Source organism: Scyliorhinus torazame, chromosome 1 (assembly GCF_047496885.1).
Source record: "Scyliorhinus torazame isolate Kashiwa2021f chromosome 1, sScyTor2.1, whole genome shotgun sequence".
NCBI classification, from domain to species: Eukaryota; Metazoa; Chordata; class Chondrichthyes; order Carcharhiniformes; family Scyliorhinidae; genus Scyliorhinus; species Scyliorhinus torazame.
In genome coordinates, this window is record NC_092707.1 from 255,350,671 (window position 1) to 255,374,806 (window position 24,136).

The 24,136-nt window shown below is 47.5% G+C and overlaps 1 protein-coding gene across 4 annotated transcripts in view; it reads left to right on the plus strand.

Annotated features, from left to right (window-relative positions):
• Nucleotides 1-24,136, plus strand: part of adgb (androglobin) — a 612,248-nt gene that overhangs the window by 486,546 nt on the left and 101,566 nt on the right. For all 4 annotated transcript variants that reach the window (XM_072504722.1, XM_072504733.1, XM_072504728.1 and 1 more), the window contains 2 exons: nt 6,013-6,194; nt 9,988-10,096. In XM_072504722.1, the coding sequence (XP_072360823.1) occupies nt 6,013-6,194; nt 9,988-10,096 (291 nt within the window). The remainder of the gene's footprint in view (nt 1-6,012; nt 6,195-9,987; nt 10,097-24,136) is intronic.

The window sequence follows — 24,136 nt, forward strand, 5'->3', positions numbered from 1 at the left end:
ACAGGGGACTGGATGTCACATGCACAAAGTTGTACCTGCTGGCAAAGTTGGACCATTCCTGGCTTGCGAAGCAGGGGCCATTGTCCGACATCACAGTGAGTGGGATGCCGTGATGAGCAAAGGTGTCCTTGCAGGCATGGATGACTGCAGACGATGTGATGTTGTGCAAACGTACCACCTCCGGGTAGTTTGAAAAATAGTCTACAATCAGAACATAGTCCCTGCCCAGCGCATGGAACAGGTCGATGCCGACCTTGGACCAACGGGACGTGACCAACTCATGGGGCTGTAGGGTATCACGTGGTTGGGCCAGCTGGAACCGCTGACAGGAGGGGCAGTTGGCGATGTCGTCATTGTTGCTGGGCCAGTACACTGCCTCTCGGGCCCGTCGGCGGCACTTCTCCACGCCAAGATGGCCCTTGTGTAGCTGTTCCAAGACAAGCTGGCGCATGCTGTGCAGGATAACAATGCGGTCCAGCTTCAGGAGGACACTATCGACTACCGCCAGATCGTCTCTGATGTTGTAGAGCTGTGGGCATTGGCCCTTGAGCCACCCGTCTGTTAGGTGGCGCATGACACGCTGTAGCAGGGGGTCAGCCGCAATCTCGCTGCGAATTTGGACGAGGCGTTCATCCGTGGCCCGTAGATTGGAGGCCACGTAGGCCACATGGGCGTCAACCTGGCAGACAAATCCCGCTGGGTCACACGGGGTGTTGACTGCCCTGGACAGAGCGTCGGCTATGATCAAGTCTTTGCCCCGGGTGTAGACAAGCTGGAAGTCGTATCGCCAGAGTTTGAGCAGAATGCGCTGGAGGCGAGGCGTCATGTCGTTCAAGTCTTTTTGTATTACATTGACCAGCGGGCGATGATCGGTCTCGACGGTGAATTGGGGAAGGCCGTACACATAATCATGAAACTTGACGACACCGGTCAAAAGGCCCAGGCACTCCTTTTCTATCTGCGCATAGCGCTGTTCCGTGGGGGTCATGACGCAGGACGCATATGCAACGGGGGCCCATGATGAGGCCTCATCGCGTTGCAGGAGCACTGCCCCAATGCCAGATTGGCTGGCATCGGTCGAAATTTTTGTCTCTTTCGCTGGATCAAAAAACCAATACCGGGGCCGTGGTAAGTTTGGTTTTAAGTTCTCTCCATTCGCGCTCCTGGGCAGGAAGCCATTGGAAGTCTGTCGTCTTCCTGACCAGGTTCCTGAGAGCTGTGGTATGAGAGGCGAGGTTAGGAACGAACTTCCCTAGGAAGTTGACCATGCCCAGAAATTGGAGGACCGCCTTCTTGTCCTCTGGCTTTTTCATGGCTGTGATGGCAGCCACCTTGTCCGCATCCGGCCGCACACCCAACAGGGAGATGTGGTCACCTAGGAACTTTAGTTCCGTCTGGCCAAAGGAGCATTTGGCTCTGATGAGGCGTAGGCCCTGCTCCCGGATCTGTTTGAACACGCGACTAACATGCTCCTGCGGGGTGGTGGACCAAATGATTATGTCGTCGACACAGACGCGAACACCTTCAATGCCTTCCATCATTTGTTCCATGATCCTGTGGAACACTTCTGACGCCGATATGATCCCAAACGGTATCCTGGTGTAACAATATCTGCCAAAAGGGGTGTTAAAGGTACACAGTTTCCTGCTGGATCTGTCTAGCTGAATTTGCCAGAATCCTTTCGAGGAGTCAAGTTTGGCGAAGAGCTTGGCGCGAGCCATCTCGCATGTGATCTCTTCGCGCTTGGGGATTGGGTAATGCTCCCTCATTATATTGCGATTCAGATCCTTTGGATCAATGCAGATTCTGAGCTCGCCGGAAGACTTTTTTACGTACACCATGGAACTGACCCAGTCAGTTGGATCCATAACTCTGGAGATCACTCCATGGTCTTGGAGGTCCTGCAGCTGCTGCTTGAGGCGGTCCTTGAGGGATGCTGGGACTCTGCGAGGTGCATGCACCACAGGCGCGGCGTTCTGTTTGAGTAGGATCTTGTAAGTATATGGGAGCGTGCCCATGCCTTCTAAAACGTCGCGGTGCTGGTCGATGATGGCGTTGAGTTGCGCCCTGAAGTCAGCATCCTGGAAGGCAGACGTGTCATCAGGAGAGAGAGAGTGAACTCTTTGAACGAGGTTTAACAGCTTACACGCCTGTGCGCCAAGCAGAGAGTCCTTCGAGGAGCCCACGATCTCAAAAGGAAGGATGGCTTTTCGTGACTTGTGCGTCACGTCGAGTTGGCATGAGTCGGTAGCAGGAATTATGTTGCCATTGTAGTCCAATAGCTGGCAGGCCGATGGAAGAATGGTTGGTTTGATACAAAGCCTTTGGAAAGCAGACCACACCATGAGATTGGCGGAGGCACCAGTGTCCAGGCGGAATCGTACTTGGGACCGGTTGACCGTCAGGGTGGCACACCACTCATCGTCTGGATCGATGCTGTATACCAACAGCGGCTGGTATCTTTGCTTCGGGGAAAGCCTGTTTTCGTTACGACACCAACTCAAAAAGGCGCCTTTGGGTCCTCGGTGTCACTGCTGTGTGGGAGGTCGGAATCGGACTTGGTGACCGTGGGTTGAATTGCCCGAACATTCCTGCGAGGCTGGCTGAAGCGATATGAATTGGAAGGCTGAGCTGCTCGACAGCAGGCAGCATAGTAGCCAAGTCTTCCACACCGTAGGCATTGTCGAGATTTTGTGGGGCATTGTCGCTTTAACTGGGTGGAGCCACAGTTGCCGCACTTCGTGACGTCAGCATGTTCGCTGTGCCACCGCGCATGCGCGGTGCGGTCATGCGTGGTGCGTGCCTACGCATTACGTTCCTCCACGTCGCCGTCCCCTCGTTTGGTGCGTACTAGTGCGGGAGTCCACGTAAAGCGCGCAAAATGGCTGCTCTCATCCAGGCTGAGGCCCTGGAGGTACTCAATCACTTGGACCCATTCCGCCTCGTGGGGACCTTGCCGCGCCGTTTCAGCCGTTTGTATATGGGAGTACCAACTGGTGGCATTTTCATATAGGACACAGGTCTCGATGGCGGTCGCTAGGGTGAGTTGCTTTACTTTGAGGAGCTGCTGCCGTAGGGGGTCCGACTGAACACCGAAAACGATCTGGTCGCGTATCATGGAGTCGGAGGTGGGCCCGTAGCTGCAAGATTGCGCAAGGATGCGGAGGTGCGTTAAAAAGGATTGGAAAGGTTTGTCCTTACCCTGCAAACGCTGCTGGAACACGTAGCGTTCGAAACTTTCATTCACCTCTACGCTGCAATGAGTGTCGAATTTGAGGAGAACCGTCTTGAACTTCGTCTTGTCTTCGTCATCTGCAAAGCTGAGAGAGTTGAAAATGTGGATGGCATGGTCCCCGGCCGTGGAGAGGAGAAGAGCAATCTTTCTGGTGTCCGAGGCACCCTCCCTGTCCGTGACTTCGAGGAAGAGCTGGAAGCACTATTTGAAAATCTTCCAGTTGGCCCCGAGGTTGCCGACGATGCGGAGCGGCGGCGGCGGGCTGATGTTGTCCATGTTGCAGGATGACGGAATGCTGGCGGAAGGCAGATCACTTGCAGGTAGGTCTAAGAAGTGCGAGTATGCAACCACTCCTGGTATCATGATGTGTTGGGTGTTCTGGATCACAGACAGGTCACCAACACTTGAAGTAGTGCAACACTATTTTATTAAAAGGTTAACTATTTAAACATATTTGAACTGTGGGTAAATACAATGCTAGCTTTAACTAAAGACCTTTGCCTTGTCCTAACCAGTTGATGCACTCAGCACATGGTGAATGTCTGTGTTGCAGGCTGTGAGCTCTGTGCTCCTAGCTAGCTGCTACTCGAATGAGCGGGAACTCTGATGCCCCCTGTCTTTATAGTGTATGTGCTCTCACTGGTGATTGGCTGCGGTGTTGTGTATGTTGATTGGTCCCACTGTGTGTCCATCAATGTGTGTCTGCACCATGATGTACTGGTGTATATTATGGCATAGAGGATAGGTGTTGGCGGTGCGCGGGGTGGCCTGCAAACCAGGTCCCACATGTTCTAGGCATGTCCGAAACTGAAGGGGTTCTGGCAGGGGTTTGTGGACATAATGTCCGAGGTGCTGAGGGTGTAGGTGGTCCGGAACCCCGAGGTAGCAATATTTGGAGTGACGGAAGACCCGGACGTCCAGGGGACGAGAGATGCCGATGCCTTGGCCTTTGCCTTCCTCATAGCCTGGAAATGGATTTTGCTTGGGTGGAGGGACTCGGAGCCACCAAAATCAGGAATGTGGGCGAGCGACCTGGCGGAATTCCTGAGGTTGGAAAAGTTTAAGTTCCTCTTGAGAGGGTCAGTCAATAAGTTTTACCAGAGGTGGAAGCTGTTCATCGACTTCTTTAAGAAGGATTGGGGTGTCAGCAGAGGGAAGGGGGGGGGGGGGGGGTGGATAATGGGATTAAAATGGGGAAGGGAGGAAGGGAAGGGCAAGGGAGTTTGGGTGTTGATTAGTTAGAACATAGAACATACATACAGTGCAGAAGGAGGCCATTCGGCCTATCGAGTCTGCACCGACCGACTTAAGCCCTCACTTAACTCACTCAACGTGCAGACTCCGCACAGACAGTGTCCCAGCGGGGAATCGAACCTGGGACCCTGGTGCTGTGAAGCCACAGTGCTAACCACTTGTGCTAATGTGCTGCCCATCATAATAGTTATTTATTATTATGTTCCTGGTTGCTCTTGCTCTTGTTTGTGTATTTGCTGTTTATATAAATGCCTTAATAAAAATATATATTTTTTAAAACCCAGTCGGAAGCTCATCCGAGGAATTTCCCACTCACCACCTGCCAATGGGAAGTGTAAAAATTCAGGCCCAAGCCTGTACTAAATTAGCCCCACTCCCCTATTGTGCCCCATCGTCCTGCAAAGTTCTCCTCTTCAAGTATTTATCCAATTCTCTTTTGAAAGTTACTATTGAATCTGCTTCCATCACCATTTCAGGTCATGTATTTCAAATCATAACTCCCTGCATAAAAAGATTTCTCCTCCTGTCACTGATCTTCACTGACTGTTCAAAATTTATTTTTCAAGTGATTAACGTTTCCTGAGTATTTGAAAACATTTTAATTTCAGTCCTTTCTTATTTTTAACATGTCGATTGCAAGCCTTAATACACATGTGCCGAAGACCAAAAAACGTTTCCTTGCATTGTTGATGCTGTTAGAGTCTCGTAGTATGGCACTCATAGATGATTATACAAGTAGCATCACAATATTAGGTATCTTAAAAAAACTGAATGGGGTCATGACCTCTTACAGCACGAGAAGGAGGCCATTTGATCCATCATGCTTTGTCAGCTCTTTGAAAGAGCTGTCCAATTAGTCCCACTCCCCTATTCTTTCCCTGTAATATTCCGGACGATGACAAATAGTAAATGTGAAGCTGAGATGGGGTTTCAGTGAATACAGGGAAGGCCCCACTGCACTGAAAACAAACCAATGTGGTACTTTTTTTTAAAAAGAAAAGACTCCCATGTCCCACTTAAATAAGTAACCAACCAAATAATGGTTTCAATCATTGGGAACGAAGCTGAGATGTTACCATCAGAAGCGGTGGCCATCACAAGCTCAGAACGGGTTGATGCTGCCTGAGCAATCTCCTTGACTTTTTGGAGGAAATTACACCCAAATGGACATTTTAAACAGCTTACCTGAACTTCCAGAGGTTCATCAGTCCAAGCCTCCTCTGTACAGTTCTCCATTTCATTCTCTGCTGAAAAAAAAGAATCTGCTTACTAATATTATCACTGCAGAATTTTACGCTTGTGTGCTATTATTGTGCATTTACAGAACCATACAGCACAGAAGGAGGCCGCCATTCAGCCCATCATGCCTATGCAACATTCCAATTAGTCCTATTCCCATGCTTTTGCCTCCAACCTTGCACTAGTTTTTTTCAAGTGTTGAAGGCCTAAAACTATTGAATATGTTGATATACCCTTTCAAGCAGGGTAATGTTAATAATAATAACTGTATTATTTTTCTCAAGCACCTTCTCGTAAACCTTCTGATGCTCCTATTATTGCGGTGGGGAGCAAAAAATTGGGAAGTACTTCGAGTAGCAAGACTGCTAGGAGTTCTGCTAAGGCATCAAATGAACAAAAATCACCAATTTATTTGGATGAAGGTCTAAGTCGGTTGTTCGAGGTGGCACAATCAGCTACAAAAGTGGTAAGCATTGCCATGAGTTAATAAGTTTGTAGCCCGCCTTTTAAACAACAATGGGCGCGATTCTCCTAAAAGGGAACAAAGTTCCCGAGCGAGCGCGTTTAGCCGCGTGTTTCCCAGTGCTCGCAGTGCCGAGAAACACATGGCTATTCAACGTGACTCGGGTGCCGAGGGTCAGAGGCAGAGGCAACAGGGGAGGTTGACGTTGCCAAACCTGCTTCGTTATTACTGGGTGGCAAATGTGGAAAAGGTGCAGCGATGGTGGGAAGGAGAAGGGATAGAATGGGTTAGAGTGGAGGAGGAATCTTGTCGGGAGTCCAGCTTAGGGGCCATGGTGACAGCAGTGTTGCCAATTGCGCCGAGCAGGTATTCAGGGAAATCTGGTGGTGCAGTCCACGGTGAAGATTTGGAATCAGTTTAGGAGGCATTTTAGGGTGGAGGGAATGTCGGTGTTAACGCCATTGTGTGAGAATCATGGGTTTGCGCCGGGGGGATGGATAGTGTATACAGGAGGGAAGTGAGGTTGGTCAAGGTGTGGGATCTGTATTTGGAAGAAGGGTTTGCGAATTTGGAGGAGCTAAGGGTAGAGTTCCTGAGAGGGAGTGAGTTCAGTAGGTATCTGCAGGTTAGGGACTTTGCGCGAAAGGTCTGGAAAGAGTTCCCCAGGTTGCCGAGTTACACCCTGCTGGAGTGACTGTTGCTTCCGGATGTGGAAGGGGAGGGAAGAATTGGGGATATATACAGGTGGCTGGGCGAACGGGTGGCAAAGATCAAGGAAAAATGGGAAGGGTAGTTGGGATGGGAGATCAATTGGGGAGTATGGAATGAGTACTGCGTAGGGTTAACGGGACCTCCTTGTGCACAAGGATGAGCCTGATACAGTTTAAGGTTGTACACAGGGTACATAGAACATAGAAAATACAGTGCAGAAGGAGGCCACTCAGCCCATCGAGTCTGCACTGACCCAATTAAGCCCTCACTTCCACTCAATCCCCGTAACCCAATAACCCCTTCTAACCTTTTTTTTGGTCATTGAGGACAATTTATCATGGCCAATCCACCTAATCTGCTCGTCTTTGGACTGTGGGAGGAAACCGGAGCACCCGGAGGAAACTCACGCAGACACGGGGAGAACGTGCAGACTCCACACAGACAGTGACTGTTATAACCTGCCTGCTTACCATTGGCTGGGGACTAATGACAATCCCACAATCCTGTGGGAGTATGAGCTTCCCCAATGAGGGGGGCGGAGAAACCATTAGTAAACTCCAAGAATAAATAAAGCTGGCCAGTTTGGAACCGGCAGGAAGGAGTGTGCAGCAAGGGAAGTTGCTGCTGCTGTTATATATATATATATATGTTATTGTAAATAAATGTTATTACTTTGTATCCTTAAAACTCGTGCTGGATTCTTCGTGGCCCTCACAAAAGTGACCCAGCGGGGAATCGAACCTGGGACCCTGGCGCTGTGAAGCCGCAGTGCTAATCACTTGTGCTACTGTGCTGCCCAGTCTCATAGAACATAGAACATACAGTGCAGAAGGTCATTCGACCCATCGAGTCTGCACCGACCCACTTAAGCTCTCACTTCTACCCTATCCCCGTAACCCAATAACCCCTCTTAACCCTTATGACTCGGACGAGAATGAGTGGATTCTTCCAAGGGGTAGCAGATGAGTGTGAGAGGTGCGGGCGGGACCAGCGAATCACGCACACATGTTCTGGGGTTGTGAAAAATTGGAGAGATTCTGGGTGGGAGTGTTCGCGGTCCTAACAAGGATAGTGGGGGAGGAGGTGGATCCGGACCCTTTGTTAGCGATATTCGGGGTTTCCGAGGAGCTGGAGCTCATGGAGAGGAGGAAGGCTGATGCCGTCGCCTTTGCCTCACTGGTTGCTCAGTGGCAAGTTTTACTGGAATGGCGGTCAACATCGCCACCGGGGGTAATGGCTTGGTTGGGTGACCTGTACGACTAAATGCATTTGGAAAAGATAAAGGGTGGAATTCTCTGTTAATGCAGTTATGTCCCCACGCCCGCGAGAAAATGGGCGCAAATCACTCTGGACTTTCCTGGACTATCATGCTGCTGATACGGGGCCCTGCACTTCAGGCCGTGGGTCCGCGCAACACGGTGGACCCACACAGCAAGCCCCCTCAATATAGGCCCCCCCTAATTTTAAAGATCATACCTTCTGTGCTTATTTTTCCATTCTAAATTTCCATGTCCACAATTGTAAAGGAAAGCCTATGTGGCGAGTGTGAAGAGTGTGAATAGCCCCCCCCCCCCCCCCCCCCCCCCCCCCCCCAGCAGATTGTGCACACTCGCCGATCTGTGGCCCCCAATCGGAACTCTGGCTGTCCTGGAGGCCCCCCAGTGACGGATCACCAACAGGGCGGCACGGACTGTGTCCGCAGCCGCCACTCCGTGTGCCCATCAGGTGGAACCATGAGGGAACCACGCCGGCAGGAACTCGGCCAGATTCTGGCTGAGAATCTCCGCAGGGGCCTCTTTCAATGGCCCCCGACCGGCGCCGCGCCAGCCGCGCGGGCACGACTGCCGGCGACTCTCCGGTCCGCGGAGAATCGTGGGAAGGTATCGGACCCAATCGTGGGTCTGACGCCCCATTCTCCGCCCCCGCGCCAAGCGAGATTTTGGTGCGGAGGTTTGGAGAATCCTGCCCCTCGTATGAGTTAAGGGGCTCAACAGAGTAAAGGTGGGGGATGTTCATGGCCATGTTTGAGGAGTTGTTCATCGTGGGGGAGGGGGGGTGAAAAAGGGGAAAGAGTTGTACAAACTGCATAGTTGATTATTGGGAAGTATGTTTCCTGGGATATTTATGTGCTGTAACCTGTTTTGATATACGTTTTTTTAAAAATCAACGTGACTCACGTTGTGCAAGTGACCTGAATGGGGAACACGCGGTTGAGGCCACACAGAGCCCCGTTTGGTACAGTGGGGAGCTCTGCTCGCCAGAACTCCCCAGCATAGTCTGATCTCCAAGATCCCCGAAATGATCCCCAACCTCCACCCCCACCCCCAGCCCAGAGGGCCCCCCCCCCACACATCCCCCCACACCCCCACCCAAACACCCATGCCAGACACCCCCGGCCCAATCGCGCGCATGCAAAAAATGCCAGCTTGGCACCCTGACCAGATGGTTTCTTCATGATGTTGGTTGAGCAATAAATACCTACCAGGACACCAGACGGAGTTCCTCTGCTGTTCTTCAAAAAAGTGCCATGGGATCTTTTACATTCACCTGAGAGGGCTGAATATCTCGACAGAAAGACAGCACCTTTGACAGTGCAGCATTCCCTCAGTACCGCACAGGAGAGTCAGTCGAGTTGAGGGCGATAAAATTTGTTCCGTAAATAACATAGGGATGAAGGTCTGTGGGAATTCTTTTGAACACCCACAGTAACTTTGCAAAAAGAAGCAGGTAAAGCCTGGCATTGCCAAATTTACAGCAGGGTAGTGGGAGAACTCGATGTGGAAATTCGCCCCGTGTTCCCTCAGACATTCTCACATATTGCAATTTTACTCTTTTAATGAAAAAGAGAGAAATATGAGAAATTAAGAGGGATATGAGAAATTATGAGAAAAATTGAGAAATAATCTAACAAAACTGTCAATTAATTGAATCTCATCCAACACATTGAGTAATTGAAGTTTCAATGCAATTTGCAAAATGTGTTCATTTGTATAGGTAACAGGATATGTGCAAGAATGTTTGGAATTACATGCCCCTGTCAGTTACCTTATCATTAATGTTATATTAACAATCTGGTATCCCACAGGTTCACAAATACATGATTCAAGCGTTAGTTCTTCGCAAAAGCTGGCCACTAACTGATAGCGAATTAACTTTTGCTGAATCCCAGGATGTCGATAATAATGAGCTTACAGGTACTGTCATTCATTGGAAGAAGTGGCCTTGTGTTTTGCAAAGTGCCATGGAACAGTAAACTTGATTTCTGTGCAACTTCTCTTGACTGTGTGCCATACAGGGCAATAGGTGCAATCCTCACAGCACAATGGCAAGTAGAAACTACATCTGCCACCTGTCTATAAGTTAATAAAACTTCAGGGGCACTCTTCTTTTCCAATTTACCTGTACTTCTTGTTTCATAAGAGCAAAATCCTATTACGATATTTTCGAATAGAAAAACATGATTTACCATTCAAGTTGCAGCTAGAAAGCTTCCTGTCACTAGGTGGTGCCATGGCACCTTTCCATCTTGTTGTTCAGCTCATCCATTAAAGTGCCCTGCGCTCACTCCACTAACACTGCTTCTCTGTTGCTTCAGTTCTCAGCTACTCCAGGAGACTCCTCTCGGCCATGTATCGTCCACTCCTGGAATACTTTCCCCACTCCTGGGCTCCACTTAAGCTAGTAACCCTCCATATGCCCACTGACAATCCTCAACCTCAAGTTCTTCTATTACTGATACATCATCTGATTCCAAGGCTTCAGGGCCTGCCTGTTTCCCATTCAAACCTCCTGTCATTTGCCATGTTTTGCTCGCCTTAGGTCTGATGTGGACTCTGTTATGACCTCAAGACTACATTCCTTCTAGTACAACGTTTTTATTGACCTGAATCTAACATGGTTCTCCCCAACCCTGTGCCACATGGTAGAGGTCACATGAATATGGCAAGCCAGATGGGACATGTAGTAATGATTACATTCCTAAACCTAAATATTCATCTTTTCAATAATAGACAAAAGGTAAATTTGCATGCATTATCATGTGCAACTGATTGTTACCCAGGCTATCCACTATACTGCAACAGTTCCCTTGCATTAGCAAACTGTTCATTACTCTCATCAGCACTGTACATGTGTTACATTCATAATCGTTAAATCATGCAGGTCTTTTAATGGTACTTGTGTTTGTTATCATTGACTTTTGCCTGGGTGATGTTCCTTCTGCAGGGACTTGTTGTTGCTATGGTAGCTGTTGTTGATTATCTATTTCCATTGCTGGGGACTGATGGACCTGGGAGTGATGGTCATTCTTTTCTCTGTACAGACAAAATCCCATTTTCCTGATCGGCTGCCTGCAGTGAAGGCAACTTCTCTAGTTGTTTCACTAAGCCAGTACATTTGGGGCGGGATTGTCTGGTTTAACAGCTGTGTTTTCCTGCGTGGCACGCCCTTGCCAGGTTTCCACAGCTGGCCAATGGAGTTTCCCATTGTGTCCTCCCTACGATGTCGCGAAACCCGCGGGCGTGAGTGTGCCGCCGGTGGACCGGAAGACCCCGCCGACGGAGAATTCCGCTGTTGGTCTTTCACTTCCACCATATACAATCGAGGTGACAAATACACTATCTCACCAAAGTCAGCTCGTCCAGCTCACAGTAGTCAGAAGAGTGGTCCACAATGATGAGATGATCGATCGCTTCTCGGCCTTTTGGCTAAGATCAAGTGTCTGTAGATTGAGCCTTTGGGTTCAGATCTGGTATGTCTCTCTTGTGGGGACCATGAATTGGATTCAATTTGAATTAGTTTTTTAGAGCAGGCGAGGAGCTGGATTAGGGATTCGCCCTGACCCACACTCTGAGCCCTGGCTTGGTAACTCAGAAAAGGAAAAAAAAAATGTTTTAAATGATGAGATGATTGGTTGCTGCTGCAGTGAAGAGTTCTACTCCCTGCTTCATCCATGGTCTATCTGGGATGTCATGTGTCATTAGCGGCTTGCAAGCTTGTTTAGCTTGGTACTTGTTACGAGCACCACACTGGCTGATATGGCCATTATCTTCATTGCCCATGTTTGACCAGCAGAGCATTTCTCTTGCCTTCCTCAGACTCGGTTCAATTCCTTGATGACTTGCATGGATGTGCTTCAGAACCTCTCCTCTCATTTCCATTGGGAAAATAATGACTCTATTTCCTTTGTACAAGATACCATCTTAGTCTGTTAATTCCCAAATATGCTCTTGTGACCACAGGTGTGTCCTTGATGTTCTCAGGACATTCTTTCATCACTACTTTTTACAGCACTTGAAGAGTTGAGTTTCATCTTGATGGTTAGTTCGCTTAATTTGAGCAATGTGCTTGTCTTTTAGATTCAATGTTCCTGCTGGGTTGATGACATGCTGCTTCACGTTGAACCTGGAAATTTTCACATGCTATTGTAACATCCTCAACTTTCTTCATTAGGAGTGCTATTCTTGGCAGCACATGACCAATGTTCATCTGTTTCCTTTGCTTGCATATCACATCCAGCTGATAGCTTTTTGCAGTCCCTTTGAAGCAGATAGTTGCAGGTTGAGAAAAATGTTTGAAATGGCTTGTGGTTGGATTCCGCTGTTACCTAGTTTCTCCCAAGCAAGATTTGATGAAAATGCTCACAAGCAAAAACAATAGCCAGACGCTCTTACTTGATCTAAGTGTAGTATCATTCTGCTTGTGTGAACACCCTGGATGCAAACTGTTTAATCTTGCTAGATTAGAGTTGCTCTGGGACCTGTCTTGCTGGTGTCGCACTGCAAGGTGACTTCATCATCGACGTCTTACTACTTCAGCACTGGTGTTGTGGTCACCAGTTGTTTGATTTTGGAGAACCAAGCATCTTGTTCTGTTCCCCAATACCACTGCACATCCTTGGCATCCTTGGCGTAATGGTTCACACTCTGACGACAAATTTGACAAAAGTTTCGCTCGGTAGTTTACGAATCCAACAAATCATTGCACTGCTTCCACGTCGCTAAATCATTGCTACATCTCTCTCCTTGTCAGGATCCGGGCAAAGACCTTTTAGTGTCAGTACATAACTTATATACTTGACTTAAATTTTAGTCACAACTTTTTCTTGTTCGGCTTCAGATTCAGCTAGCGAGCTCTCTCTAGTAGTCGAAATAGATTCTGATTGTGGTGAGCTATGGTTCTTTCATTGTGTCTCCACATTAATAGACAAGTAAATCATCCACTATAACTTCCACTCAGAAAAGCTCACAGACTATCTCATACTGTCTGCATTGATACTCTTATGGAGCTGTAGAAATGCCAAATGTTGGGTGGCACGGTGACGCAGTGGTTAGCACTGCTGACTACGACGCTGAGGACCTGGCTTCGATCCCAGCCCCGGGTCACTGTCTGTGTGGAGGTTGCACATCCTCCCCGTGTCTGCGTGGGTTTCATCCCCACAACCCAAAAGATGCGCAGGTTAGGTAGATTGGCCACGCTAAATTGCCCCTTAATTGGAAAACAAATAATTGGGTACTCTAAATTTTTTTTTTTAAATGAAATGCCGAATGTCATGTGCAATCATCTATCTCCCATATAGTGTCGAGAATGCAGTTAGAAATCTGCTGCTTTCATCCAGCTTTACTTGCCATGAACCATCCTTTGCATCAAAGCAGAACTAGGGGGCATAGCCTCAAAATAAGGGGAAGTAGATTTAGGACTGAATTTAGGAGGAACTTCTTCACCCAAAGGGTTGTGAATCTTTGTCTTGGCAAGTTGGATCAAAATTCCTTCAATGGTGGGCAGGGGGCAGTGAAATCTCTTTAAAACTTTATTTAAATCTTTTGGGTGTATCCAGGTTGTTTCACTGCCACCGTGCTGCTAATCTATTCTGTAGGAGTTGTCACTTTCTGGACTACTCTCTTCTTTTCAGATGTTCTCTCTGGTATTTTCGTCTTGACTTGCGGGAAGCTGGAACTCTTCTTGGCAGCTGCTAAATTGGTGTTACATTCTCACCACTTTGAGATGATATTCATCAAGTAGATATCCAAACTCTGTAACCATGGACGTAATTCAACGAAAAAATGTCAAAGTCCAGTTTTGGCCACGTTTGGTGGGGTGTTTCACGACTGCCACATTGGTGAGATCATGATCCATATTCAACGCTCCTTCATCACTCACTCCCAGTCAACACACAAGCATGGCAGCATGCAGACCTGCTCCTCGCTTTGGCGATGGCGATGCGACCTCACAAGGCTTCTCAACGCTGTGGATGAGAGGCAGGCCACCCTGTTCCCCCGAGGGTGTCGGAAGATCAGCAATGCTGCCTGGGAGGCAGGGCAATGGCTGTCAGTGCAGGCCTGCATGACAAGGAGGACCACCATCCATCCAATATAGGAAGAAGACAAATGACCTCCAGCGAGCTGTAAGGGTAGGTTACCACCTCCCTCCTGGCATCAGTTCTGCCTGCCATCCTTCAACTACCCAAACCCCCCCCCCCCCCCCCAATTTACTGGGTGAAACCTCGCCCCACATCCAATCTTTGTGCTTGTTCCTCAAAACCCCTGGCACCCACCAGCACAACCCCTTCACATTCAGGTGTGGTACCCACACATGCCACCTGCTATAGTCTATACAGATAGGATAGATGTGGGTAGGTTGTTTCCACTGGCGGGTGAAAGCAGAACTAGGGGGCATAGCCTCAAAATAAGGGGAAGTAGATTTAGGACTGAGTTTAAGAGGAACTTCTTCACCCAAAGGGTTGTGAATCTATGGAATTCCATGCCCAGTGAAGCAGTAGAGGCTCCTTCATTAAATGTTTTTAAGATAAAGATAGATAGATTTTGAAGAATAAAGGGATTAAGGGTTATGGTGTTCGGGCCAGAAAGTGGAGCTGAGTCCACAAAAGATCAGCCATGATCTCATTGAATGGTGGAGCAGGCTCGAGGGGCCAGGTGGCCTACTCCTGCTCCTAGTTCTTATGTTCTTATGTTCTTATAATCCTCCTGACCCATCAAGCGTGCGGCTCACTATGTCCACTCTCTGTCCCCACAGGACAAGATAGCTCATAATAAATGGGAAAGGGCCAAGACGGGAGGAGGAATCCTAGAGATTAGACTCCTCATCCCCTATGAGTAATGGTCCCTGGGGTTGTCCGAGGAGAGAGCAGTCACTGACAGTGAGGTTAACCTGTGCCACAGAGGTGAGAATCTGTTGCCCCTTCATCCAGATGACCTGGCTCAAGTGAGTAGTTAATGTCAGCCAAAATGTCCATTTTCTCACAGGATCTACATCTGATGGGGCCAGGCCACCCACCACCCAAGAGACCTACTCGGAAGAGAGCTCTGAGGAGACCACCGGCGAGATGTCACAGCTATCACTCGCACTTCTATCAATGCAGAGATACACACACACATCAGTGGACAGGCTTCTGCGGTGCAATTTGGTGAGCACCACAAAGTTGGTGTTGCACATCAGGTGGAAGCAGAGACATCCAAGGGAGTAAGACGTTGGAGGTCGGCTAGATTCCAGGGAACAGCTGGGTCCAAGCCAGCTGCCAAGTGGCTGGACAAGGTTCTCCCAGAGTTGATGCAGATGATAGGACTCATCTGTGAGATTCAGGAGGGGGTGTCAGTGACAGTGCAGCGACTGCAAGGCCGATAGAAGGAGTTCCAAAGGCTGCAGGTGCAGGAAATGGTGCAGACAATGCATGACCCCGGCATGTATCCCTTGTCCCCCATGACCAGCCCACCATCCTGAGGTGGTCCACGAAGAGATTAGCGATCTGCACGCGCCTGAGGACATAGCAGTCATGGTAGCTCCCAGGGTAGTGGGCATACATGCATGATTCGGAGGCAGTGATCCACCTGGCCCAGGGGTGACCTCTGCCCTGGAAAGCTTCAGCCTCCAACTTAACCCAACCCTCCTGAGGGGACCCCTCCCACCCCGCCCCGTGCACTGGGACAGCAGCTCTGCTGCCCCTGAGTTGCATGCCGGAAGATGGAAATAGCTACTCACCTCCTCACTTCCCCTCAGTAGCCATTGCGCCAGATTCACATTTATGAAAAGGGCCACGTGACTTCCCACTGGGGAGTCGGGTAATTCCCGGGAAGCCACTGCATTCGACTTCAATCTCATTCATGATATCCTCGCCATTTTAGGGCATGATCCGGAACTCGCCATCGGGAGCGAGTCAGGTGAATTGCAAAATGTTTTGGGGCGAGCCTTGATTTTGCCTTCTTCCGCTATTCACCCGATGAATCCGGATCCATGCCAGGTGCAACGCGGTCGCTGAATCGCAACCCACATCTTTGTACTCCTCTCGCACCTGTTCAGCGGCCAATGCATTAGTACGCTGTTACATATTGTAAATCTCTTTTGGCAGATTTAGTGTTACCACTCCAAGTTTTAGACTTGTTCCAACTGAGGTTAATGTTTTTTGCGTACTGCTTATGGTCTGGAGCACTAAGGGCCGGATTCTTCTGTCCCGCCCACCGCAAGATAGCCATGGGCGGGACGTGGACCATGTAAAGTCCATTGACCTCGGGCGGGAATTTCCGGTCGCCGGGCACCAGCAACAGGAAAATCCCGCCCTAAAGCTTCATAAATTGGTGTTCCTCAGTTCAGGAGTTGGAAAGTCGGTTTTGCCCATCCAATTTGTTCAAGGGATATTTGTTGAAAAGTGTGATCCAACAATAGAGGACTTTTACAGAAAGCAAGTTGAAGTGGATGAACAATATATGCTTGAAATCCGAGATACAGCTGGAATGGAACAATTTACTGCAATGAAAGATCTTTACATGAAGATTGGACAAGGTTTTACATTTGTACATCTTCATTCTTACCATTGCATTGGGCTTTCTAATTTGTCCTCGGTATGAATATCATGCCATCATATATCCTGCATTTTTGGCCTGTCATGTTGCGCCATCTCATACAGGTCTTTAAAGACACACCAGTGTCTATCTGACACCTCGGCCTAAGTCTTCCGGTCCCGCCTGTCGCAGGAGTCGTTGTCGAACGTTTGACAGGCACGCAAAGGTCTATTGACCTCGGCCAGGAATTTCAGGTCCCGTGGTGAGCGGAAGCAGAAAATCTTTATGTTTACTTGATACTCTCCTTTTGCGGTCATCATTCTAAGTCACAGACCATTTATTACCTACAGCCTTGATGGAACCAACCTGTTGTATGATGTTTTATGATTGGACAGAATCTTCAGCTGATATCTCAGCAGTGCTCATCTGTATAGGCTTGTTTCCTTTATTGCTAGCTTGTGTGCAAAATGACCCGGCTTCTTGTAGTTGAAGGACTGTTTTCCCCATGCCAGACAATCTTTCTCTTCTTTTGTACGATGCCCTCCACAATATTTACATATTCAAGACTTTCGAAGTCTTAGTTGTTTGTTTTTTCTGTTCTTCAGAGAGATTTAGAATGGAATAAAATTTGTAGCAGCCACTCTCCAGCAGTGTTAAATGTGTTGCTACTCCTATCAGCCTGGTTGTTAATTAAATCTGTTGCAATATCGTAGTTTTGCCATTGCAAATGGAAAAACTGCTGGTCCTATCGCATATCGCCGTTCATTTTGACAGGAGCAGGGAGAGAAAAATTACAGCCGTTTTTTTTTGACTCGCCCAGTGATTTTCCTGCAGCCTTCACCTTGTGCATGCTTTTCCTTGTCGGTGGCATTTTTTTAGCAGCTCTGAAAATTTTCAGGTCCCTTTTTTAGGAGCTGGGGCTTCTCTCCAACTTTTCAAAACTCAATCACAGCTCCACTTCTGACACCGTGTTATGAATTGAAATACTACAGTGCTTCTAGTACAATGTTTTTATTGAACTAAATGTAACATGGCTTCCCCAGCCCTGTGCCTCATGGCAGAGGTCACCGAACTACAGCAAGCCAGATAGGACATGTCATAATGATTGCATTTAAAAACCCAAACACCCTTCTTCTTAGTCACCTGCTGTTCACTTATTGGTCTCTACATGCACCCCTGCAATTTCCCATATGTTGTTTTGAGCTTATTTCACATCCCACTTTTGCCTTGCCATCTTTGGCTTTAGCTATGCACCCACCTCAACCCTTTGTTCCACAATAAGACTCAGTTTACTCCTAATTGTTCACTTGTCTCTGGCTCTGTCAGTATGTTGGGTAAAATGTTTACTACACCAAAAATGGATTACAAATCAGTAAAGAGCATAGGCATTATAGTATCTCCAAGAGAAGCACAACAGATGATGGGTGAGAAAGGGGGATTAGAGGGGAGAAGGTTAATGAGGTATGAGAGATTAGGATTTATGGAGACAAATGGTGATTGGGTTGATCGCACATTCACCTGGTCAGCCATTCATATCCCACCCTCGGTTCATTCAAAACTTTGCTGCATCTATCCTATTCAGCACTAAATCCTGTTTACCCATTACCACATTGGTTGCTGACTTACACTGGAACCCAGTCCAGCAATTTAAAAGAATTTGCAACCTTTTATTCAAATTCTGCCCCATCCCATCTGTGTAACCTCTTCCAGTCCAGAAACCCTCCGGGAACACTGCTTTTATCTAATTCTGGCCTCTCGTCCATCACTGATTTCCTTCATCCCATCATTGGCGGCTATACCTTTAGAATTCCCTCCCTTAACCTCTCCTCCTCTCCACCTCTCTCTTCTCCTTAAAACCTACATTATTTGATCAGCTTTTTCGTCACCTTTCCCAATAAATGTTAATGTGACTTAGTATCATATTTTTCTCTGATTAAGCATGTGTGAAGCACCTTGGGGTGTTTTACTACATTTTAGGCACTATATAAATGAAAGTTGTTGTTATAAAAACCCAATGGTGGCTGCTTCTTTGCCTGTTTCTAACTCCATGGCAGGGGGGTGGGCACGGGAGCAATAGGTCAGAAGGTGAGAGCATTGAGGGAGAACTAGGGAATAGGGACAGTGTGGTCATGAGGCAGAGCAGACAGGGAGAAGTTGCTGAACACAGCGGGTCTGGTGGCCTGAAGTGCATATGTTTTAATGCAAGAAGTATTATGGGTAAGGCAGATGAACTTAGAGCTTGGATTAGTACTTGGAACTATGATGTTGTTGCCATTACAGAGACCTGGTTGAGGGAAGGGCGGGATTGGCAGCTAAACGTTCCAGGATTTAGATGTTTCAGGCGGGATAGAGGGGGATGGAAAAGGGGTGGCGGAGTTGCGCTACTGGTTAGTGAGGATATCACAGCTGTACTACGGGAGGACACCTCCGAGGGGAGTGAGGCTATATGGGTAGAGATCAGGAATAAGAAGGGTGCAGTCACAATGTTGGGGGTTTACTACGAGCCTCCCAACAGCCAGTGGGAGATAGAGGAGCAGATAGGTAGACAGATTTTGGAAATGAGTAAAAACAACAGGGTTGTGGTGATGGGAGACTTCAACTTCCCCAATATTGACTGGGACTCACTTAGTGCCAGGGGCTTCGACGGGGCAGAGTTTGTAAGGAGCATCCAGGAGGGCTTCTTAAAACAATATGTAGAGTGTCCAACTAGGGAAGGGGCGGTACTGGACCTGGTATTGGGGAATGAGCCCGGCCAGGTGGCAGATGTTTCAGTAGGGGAGCATTTCGGGAACAGTGACCACAATTCAGTAAGTTTTAAAGTGCTGGTGGACAAGGATAAGAGTGGTCCTAGGGTGAATGTGCTGAATTGGGGGAAAGCTAATTATAACAATATTAGGCGGGAACTGAAGGATCTAGATTGTGGGCGGATGTTTGAGGGCAAATCAACATCTGACATGTGGGAGGCTTTCAAGTGTCAGTTGAAAGGAATTCAGGACCAGCATGTTCCTGGGAGGAAGAAGGATAAATACGGCAATTTTCAGGAACCTTGGATAACGAGAGATATTGTAGGCCTCGTCAAAAAGAAAAAGGAGGCATTTGTCAGGGCTAAAAGGCTGGGAACAGACGAAGCCTGTGTGGAATATAAGGAAAATAGGAAGGAACTTAAGCAAGGAGTCAGGAGGGCTAGAAGGGGTCACGAAAAGTCATTGGCAAATAGGGTTAAGGAAAATCCCAAGGCTTTTTACACGTACATAAAAAGCAAGAGGGTAGCCAGGGAAAGGGTTGGCCCACTGAATGATAGGCAAGGGAATCTATGTGTGGAGCCAGAGGAAATGGGTGAGGTACTAAATGAATACTTTGCATCAGTATTCACAAAGAGAAGGAATTGGTAGATGTTGAGTCTGGAGAAGGGTGTGTAGATAGCCTGGGTCACATTGAGATCCAAAAAGACGAGGTGTTGGGCGTCTTAAAAAATATTAAGGTAGTTAAGTCCCCAGGGCCTGGTGGGATCTACCCCAGAATACTGAAGGAGGCTGGAGAGGAAATTGCTGAGGCCTTGACAGAAATCTTTGGATCCTCACTGTCTTCAGGTGATGTCCCAGAGGACTGGAGAAAATCCAATGTTGTTCCTTTGTTTAAGAAGGGTAGCAAGGATAATCCAGGGAACTAGAGGCCGGTGAGCCTTGCGGCAGTGGTAGAGAAATTACTGGAGAGAATTCTTCGAGACAGGATCTAATCCCATTTGGAAGCAAATGGACGTATTAGTGAGAGGCAGCATGGTTTTGTGAAGGGGAGGTCGTGTCTCACTAACTTTCGAGGAGGTCACAAAGATGATTGATGCAGGTAGGGCAGTGGATGTTGTCTATATGGACTTCAGTAAGGCCTTTGACAAGGTCCCTCATGGTAGACTAGTACAAAAGGTGAAGTCACACGGGATCAGGGATGAGCTGGCAAGGTGGATACAGAACTGGCTAGGTCATAGAAGGCAGAGAGTAGCAATGGAAGGATGCTTTTCTAATTGGAGGGCTGTGACCAGTGGTGTTCCGCTGGGATCAGTGCTGGGACCTTTGCTGTTTGTCGTATATATAAATGATTTGGAGGAAAATGTAACTGGTCTGATTAGTAAGTTTGCAGACGACACAAAGGTTAGTGGAATTGCGGATAGCGATGAGGACTGTCAGAGGATACAGCAGGATTTAGATTGTTTGGAGACTTGGGCGGAGAGATGGCAGATGGAGTTTAATCTGGACAAATGTGAGGTAATGCATTTTGGAAGGTCTAATGCAGGTAGGGAACAGTGAATGGTAGAACCCTCAAGAGTATTGAAAGTCAGAGAGATCTAGGTGTACAGGTCCACAGGTCACTGAAAGGGGCAACACAGGTGGAGAAGGTAGTCAAGAAGGCATACGGCATGCTTGCCTTCATTGGCCGGGGCATTGAGTATAAGAATTGGCAAGTCATGTTGCAGCTGTATAGAACCTTAGTTCGACCACACTTGGAGTATAGTGTTCAATTCTGGTCGCCACACTACCAGAAGGATGTGGAGGCTTTAGAGAGGGTGCAGAAGAGATTTACCTTGAATGTTGCCTGGTATGGAGGGCATTAGCTATGAGGAGCGGTTGAATAAACTCGGTTTGTTCTCACTGGAACGACGGAGGTTGAGGGGCGACCTGATAGAGGTCTACAAAATTCTGAGGGGCATAGACAGAGTGGATAATCAGAGGCTTTTCACCAGGGTAGAGGGGTCAATTACTAGGGGGCATAGGTTTAAGGTGAGAGGGGCAAGGTTTAGAGTAGATGTACGAGGCAAGTTTTTTACACAGAGGGTAGTGGGTGCCTGGAACTCGCTACCGGAGGAGGTGGTGGAAGCAGGGACGATAGTGACATTTAAGGGGCATCTTGACAAATACCTGAATAGGATGGGAATAGAGGGATACGGACCCAGGAAGTGTAGAAGATTGTAGTTTAGTCGGGCAGCATGGTCGGCACGGGCTTGGAGGGCCGGAGGGCCTGTTCCTGTGCTGTACATTTCTTTGTTCTTTGTTCCAATGAAATTTCCTGACTATTCTGATGTTTACATGAGAGACCAAGGCAGAGTTCAGAGCCAAAGGCAGCGAGTTTGCATTTTTTGCTGCTCAACTACAAGTGCAAGCGCCTGTTTTAAACAATATAAATGGAACAAATCCATCCACCCTTCTGGTGATTTCTAGTTGAAACAATTTGACTGAACAGCCTTGGAACATTGAAGCAATTCATCCTAGAAACAGACAGGAGTAATTTACTTGTCTGTGTTCTGCTAAATTGGAATTTTTAACATGACATCTGAGGTCTTTCTTGCATTTGTTCATGAACATATTAGCGGTGTGGTATACATAATGGCCCAAATAAGGCCAAAGGCACTTCTTTGGTCCTACTTTGATCAGTTTACAGAAACTGTCACAGCACTCAATCCCTACAATCCTACGGTTTCCAAAATTCCTCGAACCTCTGTTCTCCACTCCCACTTTCCCTTTGAGCTAAAACCTCCCGTCTATTGTTTCCAAATCACCAGTCCACTGCTCGTGCCTGACCACCGCACTCCTACCCATCACTTAACCCTGCATTCCTGTGGGCTACACTAAACACCCAGCCAGACCCCACTTCTCAGTGTTCCTCAATCCCAGGACCTGTCAGTCCTTCATTTTCGAGTCGTTCACATGGACAAATGGAGAAGTAAGATTGGTGAAGCAGGAGCAACTCCAAGGAAATTTTCTGACATTGTTTCTTTAATTTGGTCAAACTGGCCTGGACTGTTCCAATGATTAGATAACTCCCGCACTTCAAAGAAATGAAGCCTCCTGTGTAGGCAGTCTATCCTTCCTCGTAGTGATGCAATTTAGGTTCACCTTATATCGAATTGGTATTTAATTGGAATGACTTAATTTTACAATTTGATCGCTCTTGGGTTTCATTTTACTTAAGCTGTAGCGCCATCTAGGGTACGAATTTGCCATTTCTATCAAGTTCTAAAACATCAGGGCTTTTTACTACAGCTAACTGCCAAAGCATTTATTTTAAGATAAAATTGGTAGACATGCTGTAGCATTTCAAACAGGTAATTTGCATCTGGGAGTATTGGCTACTGTATTCCCCTGAATGTGATTAATTGCCTGCAGAGAGTAATGGGGAACTTCCCAGAACTTTCCCCTAAATTGGCCAGAGGGATTTGCTCTTTTTTCATTTCTTTGAGGAGGTTCTGTGATTTGATGAAGGGTTGATGCAACATGTATGGCTGGGATGGGCTGTTAGGGCCAGTTAGTCATTCACCTTTTTTCCCCCTTGAATGCAGGAAGAAAAGACTTACATTTAAGTAGCACCTTTCAAGACCTCAAGATGTCCAAAAGTGCTTTACAGCCAACCAAGTACTTTTGAACATAATCACTCTTGTGATGAAGGAAATGGAGCAACTAAATGGCGCACATCAAAACACCCATGGATAGGAATGTTGTAATCATCTGATTCCTCAATAATGCACTGTACTGGACTAGGGCTTCTGGTCCCTGGAGTAAGGAATTCCTGCACTATTTAGGGCAATTTTAACAAGAGCAGCTGATAACAGGTCATTTCAAACCAATCAAGACCTGAGAGTTACTTACACATATCGACAGGAATTTTCCCACCATTCCCGCCAGTGCGACCTTCCGGCCCCAGCAACAGAAAACCCCCTGCCACGGGTTTCCCGGCAGCGGGAGGTCCATGCATTAGCGGGCGCCATGAAACACACCGCGGGGGGTGGGGGGAATCCCGCCCATCACTTTTAGATTGTTCACTTGTCTGTTTTTGTTTAATCGGTTAGTCTTCTATTTTAAATCTTTAACAAGGTCAACTGTGATGTTCAGCCATTCTAAACCTGAAGTGATAATAGTAATTACTAATCCGAATCTGCCGAGGAATAAAAACAGAAAATGCTGGAAAAACTCAGCTGGTCTGCAGCATCTGCGGAGAGAGTAATAGAGTTAACATTTCAAGTCCAATATGACTTCCTCTGAACCTAGAAATCTAACTGCGTTCAGTGTTTGGATCCTTGAAGATAAGAGGAGTGGCCCAATTTGTTTTAAGAAATTTGAAGTTATCCCATTTTTAAGGGGGCTTTTGGGGACAGATTATCCTTCAGGTTATGTATCTGGTATCCCTCCCAGTTTCTAACTCCTGCCAGCATTCAAGGGGCTGGCCAAGCAGCAAAGTTCCCCTGCAGGCTCAACCCAGCATAATTGCCAAGATCTCAGTCAATTTATGTGGTTTAAGTCTCCAAGTGACTGCATACGTAGAAATATAGAAAATGTTTGTTCTGAATAATGAATTACTGTAGATTATTGTTTTATTGTGTATTTGAGAATTCCATTACCAATGCATTATGCCACCCCATGCAATAAGCTGAATATGTAAAAAGTCCACAACATCATC